Source organism: Leopardus geoffroyi, chromosome B3 (assembly GCF_018350155.1).
Source record: "Leopardus geoffroyi isolate Oge1 chromosome B3, O.geoffroyi_Oge1_pat1.0, whole genome shotgun sequence".
Taxonomy (NCBI): domain Eukaryota; kingdom Metazoa; phylum Chordata; class Mammalia; order Carnivora; family Felidae; genus Leopardus; species Leopardus geoffroyi.
This window is the reverse complement of record NC_059337.1, coordinates 18,384,884-18,405,733: the sequence shown is the minus strand read 5'-3', so window position 1 is coordinate 18,405,733 and position 20,850 is coordinate 18,384,884. Positions and strand designations below refer to the sequence as shown.

At 42.6% G+C, this 20,850-nt stretch overlaps 1 protein-coding gene across 5 annotated transcripts in view; it reads left to right on the top strand.

Moving 5' to 3' along the window:
- The window catches only part of ADAMTS17 (ADAM metallopeptidase with thrombospondin type 1 motif 17), a 344,515-nt gene that overhangs the window by 266,365 nt on the left and 57,300 nt on the right, over positions 1-20,850 (top strand). For 4 of the 5 annotated variants that reach the window (XM_045448785.1, XM_045448788.1, XM_045448786.1 and 1 more), the window contains 3 exons: positions 1,328-1,485; positions 4,381-4,540; positions 7,126-7,261. In XM_045448785.1, coding sequence (XP_045304741.1) covers positions 1,328-1,485; positions 4,381-4,540; positions 7,126-7,261 — 454 coding nt within the window. Of the gene's footprint in view, positions 1-1,327; positions 1,486-4,380; positions 4,541-7,125; positions 7,262-7,469; positions 8,208-20,850 lie in introns of those variants that run through there. The other variant, XM_045448789.1, reaches the window with a different exon arrangement.

The window sequence follows — 20,850 nt, the reverse complement described above, 5'->3', positions numbered from 1 at the left end:
TTCACTGATTGTGGAGGGAGCAGTGTCCCCAAGCCATTGGGGGCATCGGGGGCTCCAGCTGTATTTACAGAGACTGAGGCATTGCACTCTGGGTGCCCTGAAGTTTCATTTTTGGGGCGGCATAAGACTTGGTGTCACCTACTGTCATTTGCCACCTTCTCCTAACTGCCAGAGTAGTTCTTTGCTTTCCTAAACAACAAAACAAAACAAAAAACAAAAAAAAAAAAAAAACGGGCTTTCACCACAGAGTGCTCTCCTCATGAGAACGACAGGACTCCAAACCTAAGCGAGGAGACACTAACGAGTCACCGTCAGCCCTCAGACCATCACTATGTGGCTTGTGTGGAAAAACCACAGTTTTGCTCCGTCCGATCAGCACACTGTTGGTTTTGTCTCTTCCAACACATTGTGTACCCGGTGGAGGCGTGAGCCAGCAGAGTGAACCCGAAGCCCACGGAGCCCTAGTCTCACAGCCCTGGTGGAGCTCTGCCGTCCTGTCTGTGGGCAGCCCGGGTTCCCGGACTCGACTGGGAAAGAGTTAAAAGAGGAACGGTGGTTTCTTGAGGAGGCATCCACTTTACTAGTGCAGGGCTATCAAATCCTTAAGAGAAGCCGGATTAAGCTGTAACTTTACGACTCTTCTTTTTTATTTTTTCTTAATTTATATTTGAGAGAGAGAGAGAGAGAGATAGTGCACAAGCAGGGGAGGGGCAGAGACAGAATCCGAGGCAGGCTCCAGGCTCCCAGTTGTCAGCACAGAACCCCAAACGGGGCTCAAACCCACGCACCGTGAGTTCATGATCTGAGCCGATGCCGAACGCTTACCCGACCGAGCCACCCAGGCGCCCCTGGGCTGTGACTTTAAGAAGCCCCAGGTAGGTAACAGTAAAATGAGTTGATGCGTTTTGCTAAAGCAGCAAGTCCCTCTTGGTAGGCTTGGGCATGTTAAGATAGAATTCACCCACCAGGCAGGAGACCCTCTCCCCTGGGAGTTTAGGAACGTGTGATTGTGCTGTGTTTGTCTCCACCCTCTGGCGCTCCTCCCCGCACCCCCACCGGGTGGGTGGATTCTGAGGCAGCCCACACTTGAAGAAGCCCCTAACGCAACCGCTCTTTCTCAGGTTTCTCCAGGTCCTGCGGCCCTTGGGCTGTTTGCCCCCTGTGAGCCAGGCTTCTGTTGCCGGTACACAGAAAACTCACCTTCTATCACTGCAAGCCACCCTCCTCCCTTCCCCCGTAGAGGCGGAGGCTGAGACCTCTGCCCCACCACTCAGGACACCCAGACTGACTCCCCCTGGTTCCCATGGTGTCCCCTTTTTCTTCCCAGCCCTGAAAGACACCAGTAAGAGATCCATCAACAGCGACTGGAAGATCGAGCTCCCCGGGGAGTACCAGATCGCCGGCACCACTGTGCGCTACGTTAGAAGGGGCCTGTGGGAGAAAATTTCTGCCAAGGGACCAACCAAAATGCCACTGCATCTGATGGTAACTTGCTGTGCTTTTGTGTTTGTCTTGAGCCTGATTCTCCAAGGGGTCTGCTGGCTCTCTTCTTCCCTGGGACCTGGGGAGAGGTTCCCGGGGACCTGGCTCCTGGTGGGTTACCTGGCCACCTGCTGCTCAAGCCTCCCCCGCCCCCTCTCTCTCCATCTTCTCTTATCTCATCCCTTTTGCCACATGCCTGAGAATTTCCCCCTCCCAAAACTTCGCCCTGGCTCTTCACTGGCAGAGAGAGTTACCATCTTTTTCAAAAGGAACCGCCTCCAGGAAGGAAATACTTCGCCATGTGGCAGCCAGGGAGAATTGGCCTCATCGAGCAGACAGCCTCGCTCGGAGTCTGTGTTTTTATATCAGATGGCACAGATCCGCCCCACAGTTTGTATATCCACATTGGAAACTACCTTTTGGAAATGAACTGTTGACTCTCTTTCCAAACCAGCGTCGCTCAGATTTTCCAGACTCGGCTTGCAACAGGAGTTCGGGAATCGGGAAGGAGAACCAGGTTCTACAGGAAGATTTACTCCCTGGGTAGTCAGCCCAGGTTGGGGCAACCTTGTCTTACCTCTTGTCTCGGGCGGGGACCCCGTGTAAACCACTTTATCATCGGTCATACATCCTTGTAAAAGCGTTAAAGATCTCCAGAGAAGGGGATACCACCATTTCTTTCTCAGGGTCCAGAAGTTCTCATGGCTAACTTCTGATAGCTCATAATTATTGATTCCATGTCTCATTCCAAAGAACGGATTTTGTGGCAGCTTGTGCGTCTGTAATCAAAGCACATTTTGTCCTCTGTGCTTGCCAAAGTCTCCGCTTGGAAATTTTTTTTTTTTTTTTCCTCCATTAATTTGCGGTCTCTGGCAATCTGCAGCCGTTCAAGGTTAGGTGACAGCCAGAAGATTCCCTGGCCACTTCTCAGGGAATCCCCTGAGGAGACCAGCTCTGCCTGCGAGCACGGGCACCCAGTACAACATCACCCACGATGGCCCTACCCCTGCTACACCTTCTGACGAGGTCAGAGTGAACTGGTTTCCATGCATGACTTCAACCGTCCTGCAGCCTGCCCGTACAACCAGCACTCAGCCCACGAAGTCCACTGTAGACGCAGCCCTGCAAGTTTGATTTCTGGGCCCCAAGAACCTATACTGAAGCCACTGCCCTGCAATAGATTACTGGATTAGAACAAATCCTCCTGTCCTGATGTAAGAGGAAGCATAAGACGAGATAAAAGCCATGCAGCACTGTCACCTGTTAGCACATGAATCTGCTTTATTATCAAACCCTAAGACGGGTATATTTTCCTTGTTTGCCCAATGCTTTCATCAACTGTAAGTGAACCGTCAGCCCATCAAAGCAAACGCGCAGCCTGGACTCATGCAGACCATGCCTGATAAACAAGACTCAACTGAAGTTCCAACCCTTTTTAATATTTATTAATCACTTTTCTCTCTTGAAAAATGATTACTTCAAGCTTTTAAATCCAGAAAGGAGACGTGCTCCTCTGCCTCTAAATAGAAGTCTGCTGTCCCCAAACTGGGGTGCATACATTGCCTGCAGGGTCGGGAGCGTCCATAAGAGGCACGGGGACCTGCATTTGAAACCAATTACACACTCACACACACAAATTATACGTGGCTGCAAAATTGCATGAAATTGGTTTCATATGGATTCTTGATTCACCAGTCTTATTCCCATACTGAGATAATAAAGATCTTTTAAAGAGGTTTTTTTTATCTTTTTTTTTTTTTAACTGGAGGCATTTTTCCAAATGCATTACTGCACGTCTGTTTCTTGGAGAAGTGGATGTGTATGCGGTTCAGGCTGCTCTTAGCACCTCACCCCCACCCCACCACTCAAGCTCTGGGAGGGGTGGGAGATGCTCAGGAGCTGTGCGGTCCCCTCCCCGGGTCCAGGCAGGTGGAGCACACTCCGCCTGTAGCTGTCTGCTGCTTCTCCAGGCCTGGAAGTGAACTTGAGAGCTGCCTTGACCCAGAAGTACCCACTGGTTCTGAGTCTAGCCCAAAGACACGTCACCTCCAGCCAGGCTCCCGCAAGAAGGCTTGTTCTGCACCAAAGCGTGTGTGTCGAGAAACAAAGCTGAGAGAGCACTTCTGTCTTTACAGGGCTTGTGATGCCTTGTCATACGAACAGCAGGCCCATCCATTTGCTCACTCACCAGGATTTCAGACCCAAGGGTCCCCAAGCTGCAGGATGGCTCCCCGCCCCTCACTTTGAGCTTTCAGCCTCGAGCCAGGCCTCTGTCACCCCGTGGGCATCGACATCCTAGCTCCTGTGGCAACAAGAAGGCTTGTGCGTCCTTGGACTCCTAAACAGAAGTCCCCAAGGCTCCTCTGCGGTGGGCTGTGTTTGCCCTTGAGCCTGCCTTCGATGTGGCAATGACCGGCGCTAGGGGACTGAAGAGTGATGTTCATTCTCAAAGAAGTAGAATAACCCTACTTGTTCACATGCCTTTTTAGGGAAAAACAGTATGTTTGTGTCTTTCTTGCTGCAAGGGCAGCTTCGTGGGTGAGTATGCGGAAACAGGCTCTTTTCTCTGCACCGAGGGGCTCTCCACATAGAGTTCAGTGAGAGCCCGCAAATTTGCCTGTCTCCAAATTCCTCGTCCAAACTGGTCCTGTCTCCAATGGGAAGGGGCAGAGCTCCCTGCTGATGGTCCACATACACTCCAGCCCCTGAGTTGAGTATCTGAGGAACCCAAGACCCAAATAAGGGGGTGCCCCTAGACTGAACGTGTTTTGAAACCCAGAAACGAACTGGTTACCCTGGTAGAGAGACAGCCCCGAGGGCGGCCTGGTTTGCAAATTCAGCAAGCCCGGATGCTTCCGCTTGATTCCAGAATGGCCTTTTATTTTGCTGCTGATCCAGGTGTTGTTATTTCATGACCAAAATTATGGAATCCATTACGAGTACACCGTTCCTGTAAACTACACTGCCGAAAATCAAAGCGAGCCGGAAAAACCCCAGGACTCTTTGTTCATCTGGACCCACAGCGGCTGGGAAGGGTGCAGCGTGCAGTGCGGAGGAGGTGAGCATCCGGGGCCACGCGCCCATGGGGTGTGGGGTTTTGCTCAAGGAAGGTTGTGAACTCGAGGCACTCGGCAGCCAGTGCAGAGGGCACGAGCAGGGCTGGCCACGTCACCTGTATTTCCCGGGAAACTTAAGCACACCCCACTGAACTCTCTCTGCAAAACACTTGTGTAGCCTTCCAAACTCCTCCGTGTTGGAGCTGTGCCCCCAAGGCTGCTTTGCCTATGGCCCAGGGCCCTTGGACTCTGACCTGAGTGGAGGTTTGGCCGCTATGCAGATACATCACAGGTATGACAGGTGAGTGACCCTGGGGATGAACAGGATAGACCTTCACTTGTTACTGTTTGGTGGAAGGGAACCAGATGTGTTGCCCCAAAATACTCTTTCCTTTTTGCCACAGGTGTCCCACTACAGGATACAGCAGAAGGAAAAAGCCTCACGAGTCTGATGAAACATTCCGAGCATGAGTCCTGGCTGAGTCACAATTTGCTGCCATATATTAGCAAATGACTTACCCTATCTATACTAAAATGTTCTCACCTCTCAAATAGAGTGATCGGCCCCTATGCCTACTGCAGGGAAGGAACTGCCATACTGCAAAAATTAGTATCGGCAAAAGGCACCATATTCGTTACGGGGAGGTTTAGGGGGAGCAGTAGGAAGCCATTCTGAACTCTTAGCCAGCAGCCCCTTGGGACAGGGTAATTTGTCACCCTGATAGGACACACAGCCCGGTGATGAGAGGTGGCACACAGGATGTATGGGTTTTTATGGGCACAGAGTTAGGATGGAGAGTTCACCTAGACTCTGGAATGCCAGCCCAGAGAGTGGGATGGCCCCACCAATACCCAATTCCACATGGCTATTGACCGCTAAGATGGTGTTTGTCAGGTATCTGATATGTAGAGGATTGCTTACCATTTAGTGACTTGTCCCGTTTCTAATAGGTAGGAATTCTAGCCATAACATCATTGGGCCATCAGACACTGCCAGGGCCAGCTGTGAATTCCTTCCTTCTCCTGCACATCTTGGCTAACTGCCCTTGCTGTTTGTTCTTAGCCTGTTCCTCAGGCAGCCCTGGCAGTTGGCATAGCTTCAGGAACCCTCATCAGCCCTGTCATTGTCCCACTTTGCACTTCTCCCTAGGAGCCCCCCATCCCTCAGCTGTCCCCCTGTGCCAATGTCCCTGCAACCTCCAAATCCAGCAACTCCCATATCCCTAATTGCCAGACTTTTTTCTTGGGCAAACGAAGCATGGCCCAAATGGAGCAGTTAGCAGGCTCCCCTCAGCTGGGGGCGGGGGGGGGGGGGCGGTACTGTTCTGCTGTCACTGTTGGCCCAGTGGCATTCTTTTATGACACCAGTGACTCTCAGGTTGTCAGATGACAACCGATGACTCACCATTGTCAGACCTGCAGCCAAAACGAAAATGTGGCTTGAGACGGCCCCATGCTTTCTGCACTCACCCAAGGCTGCAGTTGCAGGCAGTAACAGTTGATGGTGTAATTCAGGACTCCACACTTTTGAGGCATCCCTAAAGGACAAATTCTCCAGGAGACCAAGCGAGAAATCTGGGGTCCAAATAGTTGTCCTTGACATCCTCTTAATTTTTTATTGCCATACTTCCCAAATGACAATGAAAATAAAATACAGCTAACATGGAGTGTTAACCCTTGCTAGGCTCTGTTCTAAATACTTTATATGTATCGCTTAATTTTAACCATCCCTGGAACACCCTAAGGCACGGGGGTTAAATAAACCAGCCTGGTTGAGAAGATCGAGGCACAGAAGCATGGTGGCTGGCTGCTGATACAGTGATCATTATGCTAGTGATGGAGCCAAGTTTGAAGCCAGGCTGCCTGACTCCAGAAACTACCCTCCCTGCTCCCTATCATCCGCCTCCGTGGCAAAGTCATGACCAAGCAGTGTGTAGGGTGCTTTGGGGACACCCAGAGAATGGCTACACCCATCTGGGACAACCAGGTACTGAAGTTCCCAAATGCAAGTGATGCCCTGGACAAGTAGTAGTTGGCGAAACAGATTCTCAGATTGGCTCGAGATTGCCTGCCTGGACGATGCGGGTCTGTGTGTCCTTCAGACCAGCCCCTCTGCTTCTCACTTCTCTCCAACACATAGGAATTCTGTAATAGGGAGCCGTGATCTTCTGGTGAGGGCTGATGTACAGGTAATTAATCAAGACCAGACCTGCATAGACTTTAAATATCAAAGGAACGGGTAAAGAGATTGGCAATCTTTGTTGGAAATTAAAGAGCCAAATCAGAACTCTGGCCTCAATGAATCCCAAGCTGTCTAAGCACATAGCTAATCTGAGGTGTTGCCTCTTTCTGATCCTGTTCTAGAATCTTCCTCCTGCCCCATGGTGCCCCTTGTCATGTCTTACACACCCTCATCCCTAACCTTATGGTTCTTTCTCTCTGACAACCAATAAAGCATTACAACAGCCACTTTAAAATGGCAAACTGATCAAAAGACGCACCTGAATGTGCCTCCATCCGCATCAATGAACGGCCTTTCCAGGTGTGTGTAGCCATAGCCTCTCAGTTCCCTGTGTTTGGTTTCCAGGGGAACGCAGAACCATTGTGTCCTGCACACGGATTGTTAACAAGACCACAACTCTGGTGAATGACAGTGACTGTCCTCAAGCAAGCCGTCCAGAGCCCCAGGTCCGAAGGTGCAACTCACACCCGTGCCAATCACGGTAAGTCACTGTGTTCTCAAACTTGGACCCTCCAGGGTCGGGGTAGAAGCACCTATGAGTTGGGGGGTGAGATACAGTTAACACCACAGTACCTCTCTCTGCCACGTTCTCTTGTTGTTGGCAAGTGATTTCTGCTTGCTCGAAATACTGACTTTCTGGCGAGAGATCTGATAAAAATGTACAATCCTAGCTAGAAGGTATTTTTTAGCAGGCCACTAAGAACATCTCATGCAGAAAAAATCATCACGTGCTTTCAACTGATACATGTCAGCTCCCGCCAAGTTATTTTGTCTTGGAGAAAAAGGAAATCGAAGTCAGAGTGTGAGAACCCATGAGTAAGTAACACAGGTTAGTGTCTGTGGTTGATCTGTTTCAGTGGCTGAAACTAACACCAGTGAGTGTGGATCTTGCTGTACATTGTTTAGAACCCATCAGGAGGTCTGTTGCCAACCCCAGCTTTCGTGGCCATGTTTCTCATGTGCTCTGGAGTGAATTTTCTTGGGCTGTCAACTGAGATGAATTGTGTGAAACATGTTTGTCAGTTAAGCCTCCTTATTTCCAGCCATTTCAGTGAGACTTTGCATAGCGCTGTGGTTGTTAGAGTGTGTAATATCACCCCTGGCCTCCCATTCTGCTCTGGGTTGTGGTACATGGTTTTTGTTTTGTGGTTCTCTGCATGTTTTTCTTTTATAAAGAAGCTGGACTTTTGACTTGGCAGCTTTTTAAGACCAACTTGTGCCTCTCACCTGGTACAAAAGTTTCGCAAAGCATTGTGGTTTTCGTGCCAACCTCCTTTGCTTTGTCAAACTGGTAAAGCGTGTATGAGTGAGAGAGGGAAGATAAGAGGGAAAGCAAGAGGTGAGACTCACTCTGTGGGTTGTGTGTGGTCCATGGCAACTTAAGGATGAATGTGGGTGGCAAGGGGAAATAGGTGAGGGGGATTAAGAGGTACAAACTTCCAGTTACAAAATAAATAAGACATGGAGATAAAAGACACAGCATAGGGAATATAGTCAATAAGATGGTAGCGGTGTTGTTTGGTGACAGATGGTGACTACACTTATTGTCGTGAGCAATATATAGAATTATTGAATTGTTATGTTGTACATGTGAAACTAATATAGTGCTATATGTTAATTATACTTCAATTTAAACAAAAGAATAAAATTCTACCCTAACACTGAAGGCCATGAGGAATGGCTCACTCTCAGAAGTCTCCCTGAGCATCTTTGGTATGAGCAGCCATCCCATAAATGCATCAATTGGTGAATGAATCAACCACACACACACCCAGGACCAAAGAAGGAAGGCCTTGCCACCTTGAAGACTCAAAGATCAGACAGGTCACAGAGACAGCCCAGCTCTGTGACATATTGGAAAGTAGGATAAGTGAATCTAGAAGAGGAGAGGTCAGCATGGGCTCAAGGGCATGACTGAGCAAGAATGATCTTAGGAATCCATTCAAGAATCATTTTATTTTATTTTATTTTATTTTATTTTATTTTTTTACATTTATTTATTTTTGAGAGACAGAGTGTGAGCAGGGGACAGGCAGAGAGAGAGGGAGACACAGAATCAGAAGCAGGCTCCGGGCTCCAAGCTGTCAGCACAGAGCCCAACGTGGGGCTCAAACCCACAAACCGTGAGATCATGACCTGAGCCAAAGTCAGACGGTTAACCAAGTGAGCTACCCAGACACCCTTTATTTTATTTTACTTTGTTTTATTTTGTGTGTGTGCAAGCAGGGGAGCAGCAAAGGGAGAGAGAGAATCCCAAGCAGGCTCCACGCTCAGTGCAGAGCCCAATGCAGGACTCGATCTCACAACCATTAGATCATGACCTGAGCCGAAATCAAGTCAGATGCTTAACTGAGTGAGCCACCCAGGTGCTCTTAGAATCCTGTTTTAAAATCATTTATGTTTTCAAACTATTTTAGTGTCCAAATATTTCTAAAATTATGCACATAAGCCAAATAATATAAAACATGGAATCAGAGTTTCTCTGATTGAATTGAGACACATATGTGATGGGGAAGAGAAGCCCAGTGTACTCTTTCCTTCTTCATATCATAGTAGGCCCACAGTATCTCTGCAGAATGCCAACAAATAGAATTTAAATGATGGGGTTACTTTCATTGGACCACCTCTCAATATTCTTCACTAATGATACTCCTAACTGTGCTGAGCACATAACCATCTTTGGTAGCAGTGTTGTCCAAATTGAAATGTGCTGTAAAAGTATATACCTGATTTCAAAGGTTTAGTATGGAAAGAGATTGTGAAATATCTTAGTAATTTTTGATACTGATTACATGTTGAAATAGTTGTATTTTGAATACATTGGGTTAAATGCAATATATTAGTAAAATTCACCAATTTCTTTTTAATTTTTTAATATGGATAATAGAAAATTAAAATTACATATATGGCTCATGTGTTAATTCTATTGAACTGCACTGCTATAGATTAACATAGCAGTCACAATGTTCAAGATACAGTCCAAAATTACTAGACATAAAAAAAAAAAAAAACCAGAAACATGTGACCCATACATTAAAGGAAACTGACTCCAAGAGGACACATATATTGAGATTAATAGATAAGAATTTCAAAGCAGCTATTATAATTATGCTCAAAGACATAAGAAAAAATATAGCCACAGTCAATGAACATATAGGAAACCTAAGCACAAAAAAAAGACACTCTAAAAGCCAACCAAATTTTAGCACTGAGAAATATAGTGTCTGAAATTTTTTTTAAAAAATCACTTGATGGGCCTAACAGCAGATGATGAAAAACAAAAAATCAACGAACTTAAAGATAGAAGAATAGAAATTATCCATCTGGAAAATGGAAAGAAAAGATTGTTGACAGTGACAGAGACTCCGTGATCTGTGCCATAATATCAGGCATACTAACATAAATGTAATTAGAATCAGAGAAGGGGAAGAGGGGAAGATTAGGGCAGAAAATAATCATAAACAATGACCAAAACTTTCCCAGCTTTAGTGAAAGACAGAAGGGAGGTAATTAGGTTATGCCTTGAGCATTTCAGCTAGATTCCAGATGAATCCAAAGCTCCATAACAAAGCTCTGTGATCATTACACCATATTACATGCAACACCTTTATGATTTTGTGATACACAGATATTCTAGGAAGGGACTTTGTTGCACTGTGAAATTCTAACGAGAAAATCATGTCGGAAAACACCTCCAAAGTCACATCACCAAGCATGAATTAACAAAGGTATAAACTCTATAATTCAGTGCTACGGAGCTGCTCTAAGTTTGGATGGAGAACATTGAGTGAGTGTGTGTGTGTGTGTGTGTGTGTGTGTGTGTGCGCGCGCGCGCGCGTGCATGTGGTGTGTGTGTGTGTGTGCGCGCGCGTGCGCTCACAGAGCATTCTGACAGACCACAGGCCTGCAGTCTCACCGTGGTTGAACACAAGTTCAAGCCAAACACACTTTAGACTAAAAGTAAGCTCAGAGGCACATTTTTAGTATCTCCTTAGCACGAGGGTTAGCAAACTTTTTCTGTTAAGGGCTAGATAATAAGTAGTTTTGGTTTTACAGGCCACATAAGGTTTCTGATGTCTGTTTTTCTTTGTTTTGTTTATAACCCTTTTAAAAATGTAAAAACCTATTTTCAACTCCTGGGTTGTAGGAAAACAGTCTGCAGGCCAGACTTGGCCCCACCTTAGATTACTGCTTACCCTTGCTCTGCCCTCTGGGACTTTGGGACCACAGGCTCAGCATGAGCCCAAGTTCTAAAGGCACTGCCTCAGGAAATACGTGTTCTTATTACACAAAGAAGAACATGTTGTTATACCTAGTTACTTTTTATTGCCCAGTTGTTCAGTACTCTTTTTAAAAGCACCCAGCCTGGCGCGCCTGGGTGGCTCAATCGCTAAGCGGTTAAGCTTCCATTTTCGGCTCAGGTCATGGTCTCACAGTTTGTGAGTTCCAGTCCCATGTCAAGCGCTGTACTGACAGCTCAGAGCCTGGAGCCTACTTCAGATGCTGTGTCTCATTCTCTCTCTGCCCCTCCCCAACTTGTGCTCTCTCTCTGTCTCTCAAAAATAAATAAATGTAAAAGCACCCAACCTGACCCTAAGTGCACGGTACAACATCAGTAATTTCCCTCATCTGGCATGTATTTGTTGAGTACCATCCCATTCACCAGGCCCTGTTCTAAGTACCAAGGTATTTAGAAGTAAGAAAGACACACAGGTTCCTTGTTCTCATGTGACTTGGTTTCTCCCTCCCCCTCTCTGACCTACCTTTCTGAGTCATCTTTTTTTCCTCTCTGACCCCCTTCCTGACTCTGTAAAATCATATGAATCAGACTTAAAGAATGAGTGGAGTTTCCAAGAGCAGAGGATAAAATGAAATTGATAGAAGACAGCACCTGAAATTTGTCTCAGAGCCTAGAAAAGAAAGCCTGAATGCCTCTTTTAGTCTGGTTTTATTTGTTGTTTGTTTGTTTATATTTTAAACCATCTGACTTTGTACTGATTCTTAAAGTGTGGACTCATGAAAATGAAGTGTCATGGCTTATCAAAGAATATTGTTTGAAGAAATGTGATCTGATAGATTTTAAAATTCCTATAAATCTTAGTTATATTTATTTATATTTAAGCACATAGATGCACACACATGTATGTATGTACACACACATATATTTGAACAATAAAACTTGAATTCTTGCATAGCGTGATCTAGTTGACCTGTCTTCAGAACATATAGCAATATGGACGAAGGTGAAGAAAAGTGAAGAGATTGGCCTCAGAAAACTAGTGCTAAATAATCAGAAAGAGATTTAATCTGTAAGTAAAAACTGGACCTTAGTGAAGGGGGTGAGTGTGGAGATGTATAGCATCTGGAGAATAAATGACTGTTTCAGGTGGGATGGGCATGACTGGAAGACAGAGCCTGTAACCTGGAAGGAGAGCCCAAGATCCCAATGGTGTAAATTTTATTGAAGGAGCCAAAATGCAACTCACTGTTGAATCTGGCAAGGTGAAAGAGCCTTTCTATATTATTGTTACTCCTTGACCTTTAAAACAACAGCAATGTTTGTCTTCTCCCTTGTATTTTTCTTTATTTCCCCTGATCTTTCTTTAATTTTCTTCAACCCTCTTTTTCCATCAAGTTCCCGACAGTTTCCTTTACCTTCCCAACTGCACACCATTAGCACCTCTTTATTCTAATCCTGCCCCTAGCTCTGTGGATACTTCTCCCAAACCCTGCCATAACCATACGGAATCTGGAATCTGACACGCAGGGCAGATGGCCTCTCTCCAGCATCTTGCACACCAACACAAACACATCGGCAAATCTGGCCCCGACATTGGCAGGAGAGGCAGAAATCACAGATCAGCTCAGCTGTTATGACTGTGGCCAGCAGCCTTCACCTTGCTGACCACAGTCTGCAGGCAAGAGGCCCCACCATCATTTGGCATCCAAAGAGTAACACCGTGTGCCAGCTCCTTAAGACCCAGTCCCAGATAGTGCTGGAGTAAGGAGGTGGGGTATGACAGGGAGATGGGCTCATTCTGGAACACATAGCTCATGCTTCACCAGATTTAATATGTTTGCAGTCTCTTAGAGCTTATTGGCCACTTGCAAAGGCCATTCCAAGCTATTAGATGTTTCCCATAGTATTTCTGATTTGAACTTCATCCCAGACAGTACATACTGTACTGTACATTGAATTACAGTGATTCAGAAAAGAATATCTAATATTGTACTGCCAGTTGAATTGAATAGTCATCTGTAAGGAAGTGTATTTGGATTTTAAATTTGTCCTCTTTGCTCATTATCTTAACCAGGTGTGCCTTGTTTTAGTTAAAATGGAATGGAACCCCTCCTGTTTTTATGAAGGCATATTCGTGTGTGTGTGTGTGTGTGTGTGAGAGAGAGAGAGAGATCATGACTTAAGAATGAAACCTAGAACATGTGGATCTTTAGACACAGCCAAAATCTGAACAGAAACATTGTTTAATCCATTTCTAGCCAGTCTAAAACGTTAAGCTTTTAAGTTTCCTGCTTTCTTGGAAAATAAAACAGGTAAATCTAATTGCCACATCCCTATCTACCATGCCCTGGATGTGGGAGGCCAGAGGAGGCCACCTTTGGCACTGACTGCCCCCTGTGGCAGAACAGGAGCCCATGATGAAGGACTGCTCATGGGCAGGAGGGCAAGGCCTATGGTTGTATGTTACTACAAGTCAACAGTGATAGCCTGGGGATCTTCAGAGTGGGACTCCCCTCTTTCAGGCTTGGCCCACTTTTCAGACACCTTAGCATATGTCCACAGGTCTACGATGAGGGGCACCCCACAAACCATATGAAATAACAGTGCCTGAAAAGGAAAGATAGCAAATAGCATTACTGATCTCTTACATGCCTTATCGGTATGGGAATGGTGAGGAGAAATTTAGATGGATTCCAGATCTGTTTTCCAACACTAATCAAATTCCAGAATTTCACTCATATTTAAATTAAATAGTAAGGCTTTGAAGCCTTTAGTTATTTGTTTAAATTAGGAAACATTCCAGATGGAGAAAGAGAAAGCATTTCAGAGTACTATTTTGAATTTGAAGATGCAATTTTCTTCTTTTCCACCATACTTAACCATTTGATTATTTGAACATCCCTGTCCTTTGATTATTACAGAGGACAAGAGAATTCCGAGATACGAGTTCCACAGGTAACAGAATTCTCCTGTCAAGAAATATTTTACATGTAGACCCTGGGGTCCATTAAAAGTCCTTCTCTCTTTCTGACTTTCTGAGTATTAAAATATAAAGAGCATTGAGCACTCAATGTTTGCATTGATTTTTGTTATGCTGCAATTACAAAAAAGGACAAGTAAATTGCAAAGTTGAAACTCAGTCTGAGGAATAAAAACAAATACAACCAAGATCACAGTGAAGAAATGAGAGGGAAATATGTACTCTCCACGTTCTAGGGGAAAAAGAAAACATCAGACCAAGAAGGAATGGCTCTACAGTGGGAGTAGACAATGAAGTATTTCTGACTTGTAGAATCTCTGGAGATATTTCAGAACTGAGGTTGGGGTATGCTTGGTGGCAGCTTCCCAGATTATTAGCCCCTTCTCATGAAAGCCACTGATGAGAGTTCTGTGCTGGCTGGCTCTCTTACAGGAATAAATAGTCCATAGATATAACTGATTTTTTCTAGAAAAGTATTATTCTTTCCTCCTTATTTGTATACAAAGACTTTTCGAAGTAAAAGGATGGAAAAAGATGTGTCACAAAAAGAAACCATAAAAAATCAGGAGTACCTTGGGGCGCCTGGGTGGCTCAGTCGGTTAAGCGTCCGACTTCAGCTCAGGTCATGATCTCATGGTGCGTGAGTTCGAGCCCCGCGTCGGGCTCTGTGCTGACAGCTCAGAGCCTGGAGCCCATTTCAGATTCTGTGTCTCCCTCTCTCTCTGCCCCTCCCCTGTTCATGCTCTGTCTCTCTCTGTCTCAAAAATAAATAAACATTAAAAAAAATTTTTTTTAAATCAGGAGTACCTATACAAATACCAGACAAAATAGACTTTAAAACAAAACAAATTGCTAGAAATAAAAAGTATTTTATAATGGTATAGGGCAGTCCATCAAAGATATAACAATTATAAATGTGTCTGTACCTAATAACAGAACCCTAAAATATACAATATAAAGAGAAAAATAGTTCAACCATATTAGAGACTTTAATGCCAGACTTTCAGTAATGGATTTTTAAAACTAGAAAATATCAATAAGGAAGTATAAGACTAGAACAACACTATAAACCTACTAGACCTAAGAGGTATCTATAGAGCACTACCCAACGAGAGCAGAATATACATTCTTCTTATGTGCGTGTGAAACATTCCGCAGGATAGACCATCATCTAGGCCATTTAATAAACCTCAACAAATGTAAAGGGACTGAAATAATGCAAAGTATATTCTCTTACCTTAATGGGATAAAGTTAGAAATCAACAACAGAAAGAAATTTTGGAAATTTGCAAATGCATGGAAATAAAAAAAAAAAAAAAACACAAAACTTCCTAAATAGCAATTGCATCGAAGAGAAATCATGAGGGAATTTACAAAATACTTTCAGATGAATGAAAATGAAGATACAACATATCAAAATTAGACAATGCAGCTAAAGTAGTCCTTAGGGCAAATTTTATCGCTGGGGGTGGGTGGATGGTGATATTTGAAATAGAGAGTAGAAAAACCATAAAAAGTCAGACCAAAAGTTGATTATAGGAAGAGAACAAAAATAAAACAATGACATTTAGCTAGATCAACCAAGAAAAAAAATGAGAGAAGACTCAAATTACTAAAATTATAAATGAAAGAGGTTATAAGGGAATACTACAAACAGTTGTATGCCAATAAATTTGATAACTAACATAAAATGGACAAATTCCTAGAAAGATACAAGCTACCAAAATTGAATAAAGAAGAAATAGAAAATCTGAATAGACCCATAACAAGTAAGTAGATTAAATTACTAATCAAAAAGCTTCCCAAAAAGAAAAACCCAGGACCAGTAGCCTTCACTTGCAAATTCTACCAAATATTTAAAGCAGAATTAACACCAATCCTGCACAAACTCTTCCAAAAAAATAGAAGAGGAGGGAATACTTCCCACTTTATTCTATGAAGCCAGTATTACCCAGATAATAAAACCAGACAAAGACATCACTAGAATAAAATACTACAAACCAGTATCTCTTATGAGCATTGGTGAGGGGCACCTGGGTGGCTCAGTCGATTAAAGTCGGTGGCTTACTCAGTATCAGCTCAGGTCATGATCTTTTGTGAGGTCAAGCCCCGCATCCACCTGTGTGCTGACAGCATGGAGCCTGCTTGGGATTCTCTCTCTCCCTCTCTCTGCCCCTCCCCCATTTGCATGCATGCTCTTTCAAAATAAATAATTAAACATTAAAAAAATATTGATGAAAAATCTTCAACAAAATGCAAGCAAACCATATCCAGCAACACATAAAAAGGATTATACGCCATGACCAAGTGGGTCTTATCCCAAGAATGCAGGGTCGATTGATCATTTGAAAATGAATTAATGTAACACATTATATCAATGAAATAATTTTTTAAACATGATTATCTCAATAGATGCAGAAAAAGCTGTTGACAAAACCCAAGACCTTTTTGTGATTTAAAAAAACAAACAAAACAAAACAAAATTCAATAAACTAGAATTGGAAGAGAATTTCCTCAACCTGATAAAGGGCATCTATAAGAAATCCACAACTAACATCATACTTAATGGTGAAAGACTGGATGTTTTTCCCCTAGGAACAAGAATAAGACACAATATTCTGGCCACTTCTATTCTACCTTTTACTGGAGATTCTAGCCAGGACATTTAGACAAGAAAATGAAATAAAAGGCATCCAGATTGGAAGTGAGGAAGTAAAACTACCTCTCTTTACAGCTGTCATGATCTTGAATGTAGAATATTCTAAGTAATCCACTAAAAAAAGTATTAGAACCAATAAATTCAGTAAGGTTGCAAGATATAAGATCAATAAGCTAAAATCAATTGTATTGCTATACAGTAATGATGAACAAACCAAAAATGAAGTTTAAAAAATGCCATTTACAATAACATCAAAAAGAATAAAGTATTTGAGAATAAATTTAACAAAAGAGGTGCAAAACTCATACTCTGAAAACTACAAAACATTGTTAAAAGAAATTAAAGAATATCTCAATAAATGGAAAGATGTACCATGTTCATGGCTTGGAAAACCTAATATTGTGAAGGTGGAAATATTCCACAAATTGATCTACAGATTCAATGCCATTTCTATCAAAATCCCATCTATCTTTATTGCACAAATGGATAAGCTGATCCTGAAATTCAAATGGAATTGTAAAGGGCCCTGAATAGTCAAAAAAAATCTTTAAAAAGAGGAACGAAGTTGGAAGACTCATACTTCCAACTTTAAAACTTACTACAAAACTACAGTAATCAAGATAGTGTGTTACAATAAAGACAGACATATAGAACATGGTATATATTTGAAAGTCCAGAAATAGACCCTCACATTTACTGTCCATTGACTGTTGACAAGGTGGCCAAGAGGATTCAATGAGGAAAGAACAGTCTTTTCAACAAATGGTATTGTGACAACTTTATGTCCACACATAGAAGAATAAAGATGGGCACCTGGCTCACACATATATGAAAATTAACCCAATGATCAAAGACCTAAAGAGCTAAATGTATAAAATTCTTGAAAGAAAGCAGGAAAAAAATCTTTATTATGTATGATTTATTAGATATGACAGCAAAAGTACAAGCAAAAAAAGAAAAATAGATAAATTAGGTTTAATCAAAATTATAAGCTTATGTGCTAATAGGCTCCCACTGTGTCCTGAGATACCCTGAAATATCAAGAAAAATGAAAAAAAAATTAAGCAAATGAAAAGACAACCCGCAAATGGGAAAATATATTTTCAAATCATCTATCTGATAAGAGCCTTCTATCTAGAATATATAAAGAACTATTACAACTCAATAATAAAATGACACATAACCCAATTATAAAAGATCTGAATAGATATTTCTCCTGAGGAGAAAGGGGAGAGAAGGAATTGGGGGTTGATAGCAAAAAGGCATAGAGTTTCTTTTTGGCATATTAAGAATATTCTAGATTGTGGTAAAGGCCACTGAATTGCTGAATTCTGTGGCATAGTTATATCTCCGTAAGGCTGTTAAAAAATAAACACACAAGTGCACATTTTAAAAAGTGCAGGCTCTTTCAGCTCTAAGCAGAGGCCTCTAGCTGGTTCCCATGAATACAGAGGCTGAAGGGCCAGCCCCAACCCAGAACCCAGGTATCTCAGAATATGTGGAGCTCAAGACAGGAGCATTGGCTGAAATACCTTAGGTGTCACCTCTTATGCATCACCAGATCTTAATTTAATGGCCACCATTATCATGCATGGGCTGCTGGTCTCTTCCATTCTCTCCCACTACAAAATTCCAGATCTCTCCCTGAGTCTCTGGTTGGAGATTCTTGGGTCAGATCATTTGATGGGTGCATTCAGTCGCCCTCCCATTGATCCTGTTTGAATTGACCTTTCCTCTCGGCTATCTCCCAAGCCTCCCTGTGTCCTCTATGCCTTTCCTCCAGAGAGCTTTCTAGTAAGATATGTGCCTAACATTGCTGCCATTCCCCAAACACACTGGCAAATGAGGCTGAAAGTCCTTTTCCCCATGCCAGCCATCATTCTTGTGGCCTTACCAAAAAACCACCCCCTATTATCAAATTTGTGAAGCCACACAAGTAAGCAGGCAGCGTTTTCAATCCAGAGGCAGTGAATCCCACTCACAAACTAGTGCTTTGCATTCCTCTCAATGGGGGATGGGGAATTTGGGGGTGACCACCTGTGTCTCTGAGCAGTGGCTTGTGCATCCATAACATGAAGGGAATAACTACCAGTTGGTACTCCATCACTTTATTTACTTGGTCATTTCTTTTTAGTATCTATACAATGTTACTACCATGTTCCAAGTAGTCTAAGTAGCCAAATGATTTGATACTGGCTTAATAGCCCCCTATCCTACCTTCATCACAGAGTTTAGTACTGGACAAGATGAGAAAGGACTCAATAAACAGAAAAGGGAAGCCAGTCTCTGAAACTAGGAGTCCCTACTTCAAGGGTCCTTCTAGAGCACACAGACTTGCCCATTCTCTTGGTGGCCCCCTAGCCTACCCAGATCAGTCAAATACCACCCTGAGGAAAGCCCTGTCTCTCCCTTTCTTCTCACCCATAGCACCTCTTCTCCAAACCTCAAAGCAGAAACATCACAATAAGAATGAACAAACCATGTACATGGTTGAGACAATTAAAATAAGAACTTGACATACTCTGTGGTGAAAAATTGAGAGCTTTTCCTCTAAGATCAGGAACAAGAAAATGATGTCTACTCCCACCACTTTTATTCAACATAATTCTAGAAATCCTAGCCAGAGCAATTAGTCAAGAAAAAGAAATAAAAGGTGTCCAAATTATAAAGTGAGAAGTAAAACTGTCATTGCAGATGACGTGGTACTACATATAGAAAACCCTAAAGATTCCACCAAAAAAAAAACAAAAAAAAACCTGTTTGAACAAATGAATTCTGTAAGGTTGCAAAATTAATGTACAGAAGTCTGTTGCATTTCTATACACTAATAATTATCAGAGAAATTCAGAAAATAATCCCATTTATAATTGCATCAAAATGATAAAATACCTAGGAATAAATTGAGAATTATAAGACATGGAAGAAAAAACAAATAAATGGAAAGATATGCCATGCTAATGGATTGGAAGAATTAATATTGTTAAAATGTTCATACTACCCAAAGAGATCTACAGTTTCAATGCAGTCCCTATCAAAATTCCAATGGTATTTTCCACAAAACCGGAACAAACAATCCTAACATTTGTCTGGAACCACAAAAGACCCCAAATAGCCAAAGCAGTCTTGAGAAGGAAGAATGAAACATCACACTCCCTGTTTTCAAGCTATATTACAAAGCTTTGGTAATCAAAACTGTGTGGTAGTGGTATAAAAACAGACACACAGATCAATGGAACAGAATAGACAATCCAAAAATAAACCCACACATATATGGTCAATTAATTTACGACAAAGGATCCAAGAATATACAATGGGGAAAGGAAAGTCGCTTCAATAGATGGGGAAACTGGACAGCAACACACAAAAGAATGAAATTGGACTACAATCTTACACCATACACAAAAAAGAACTCAAAATGGTGTAAAGACTTGACTGTAACACCTGAAATCATAAAACTCCTAGAAAAAAACATAGGCAATAAACTCCTTGCAATCAGTCTTGATAGTGATTGTTTTGATTTGATACCGAAAGCAAAGACAACAAAATGAAAAATTAATAAGTGGAACCACATCAAACTAAAAAGCTTCTGCCAAGGAAACCATAAAAAAATGGAAAGACCACATACTGAATGAGAGAAGATATTTGCAAATCGTATCTCTGATAAGGGGTTAATATCCAAAATATATAGAGAATTCCTACAACTCAATACCAAGAAAAAAAATCCAACCAAAAAATTGGTCAGAGGATATGAGTAGACATTTTTCCAAAAGCAAACAGATGACCAACAGGTACGTTAAAAGATGTCCAATGACACTAATCATCAGGGAAATGCAAATTAAAACCACAACGAGATATTACCTCACACCTGTTAGAATGGCTATTAGCAGAAAGACAAGAAATAACAGGTGTTGATGAGGATGTGGAGAAAAGGGGACCCTTGTGTTGGTGGGAATGAATATTGGTGCAGCCGCTATGGAAAATAGTATGGACGTTCCTAAGAAATTAAAAATAGAAGTCCCATATGACCCAGAAATTTCACTTCTAGGTATTTTTCCAAAGAAAATGAAAACACTAACTCAAAAAGGTGTATGCACTTCGTTGTTCATTGCAGCATTATTTACAATAGCTAAGATATGGAAACAACGTAAATTTCCATTGACAGATGAATAAAGTTAATAGATAGTAGAATAT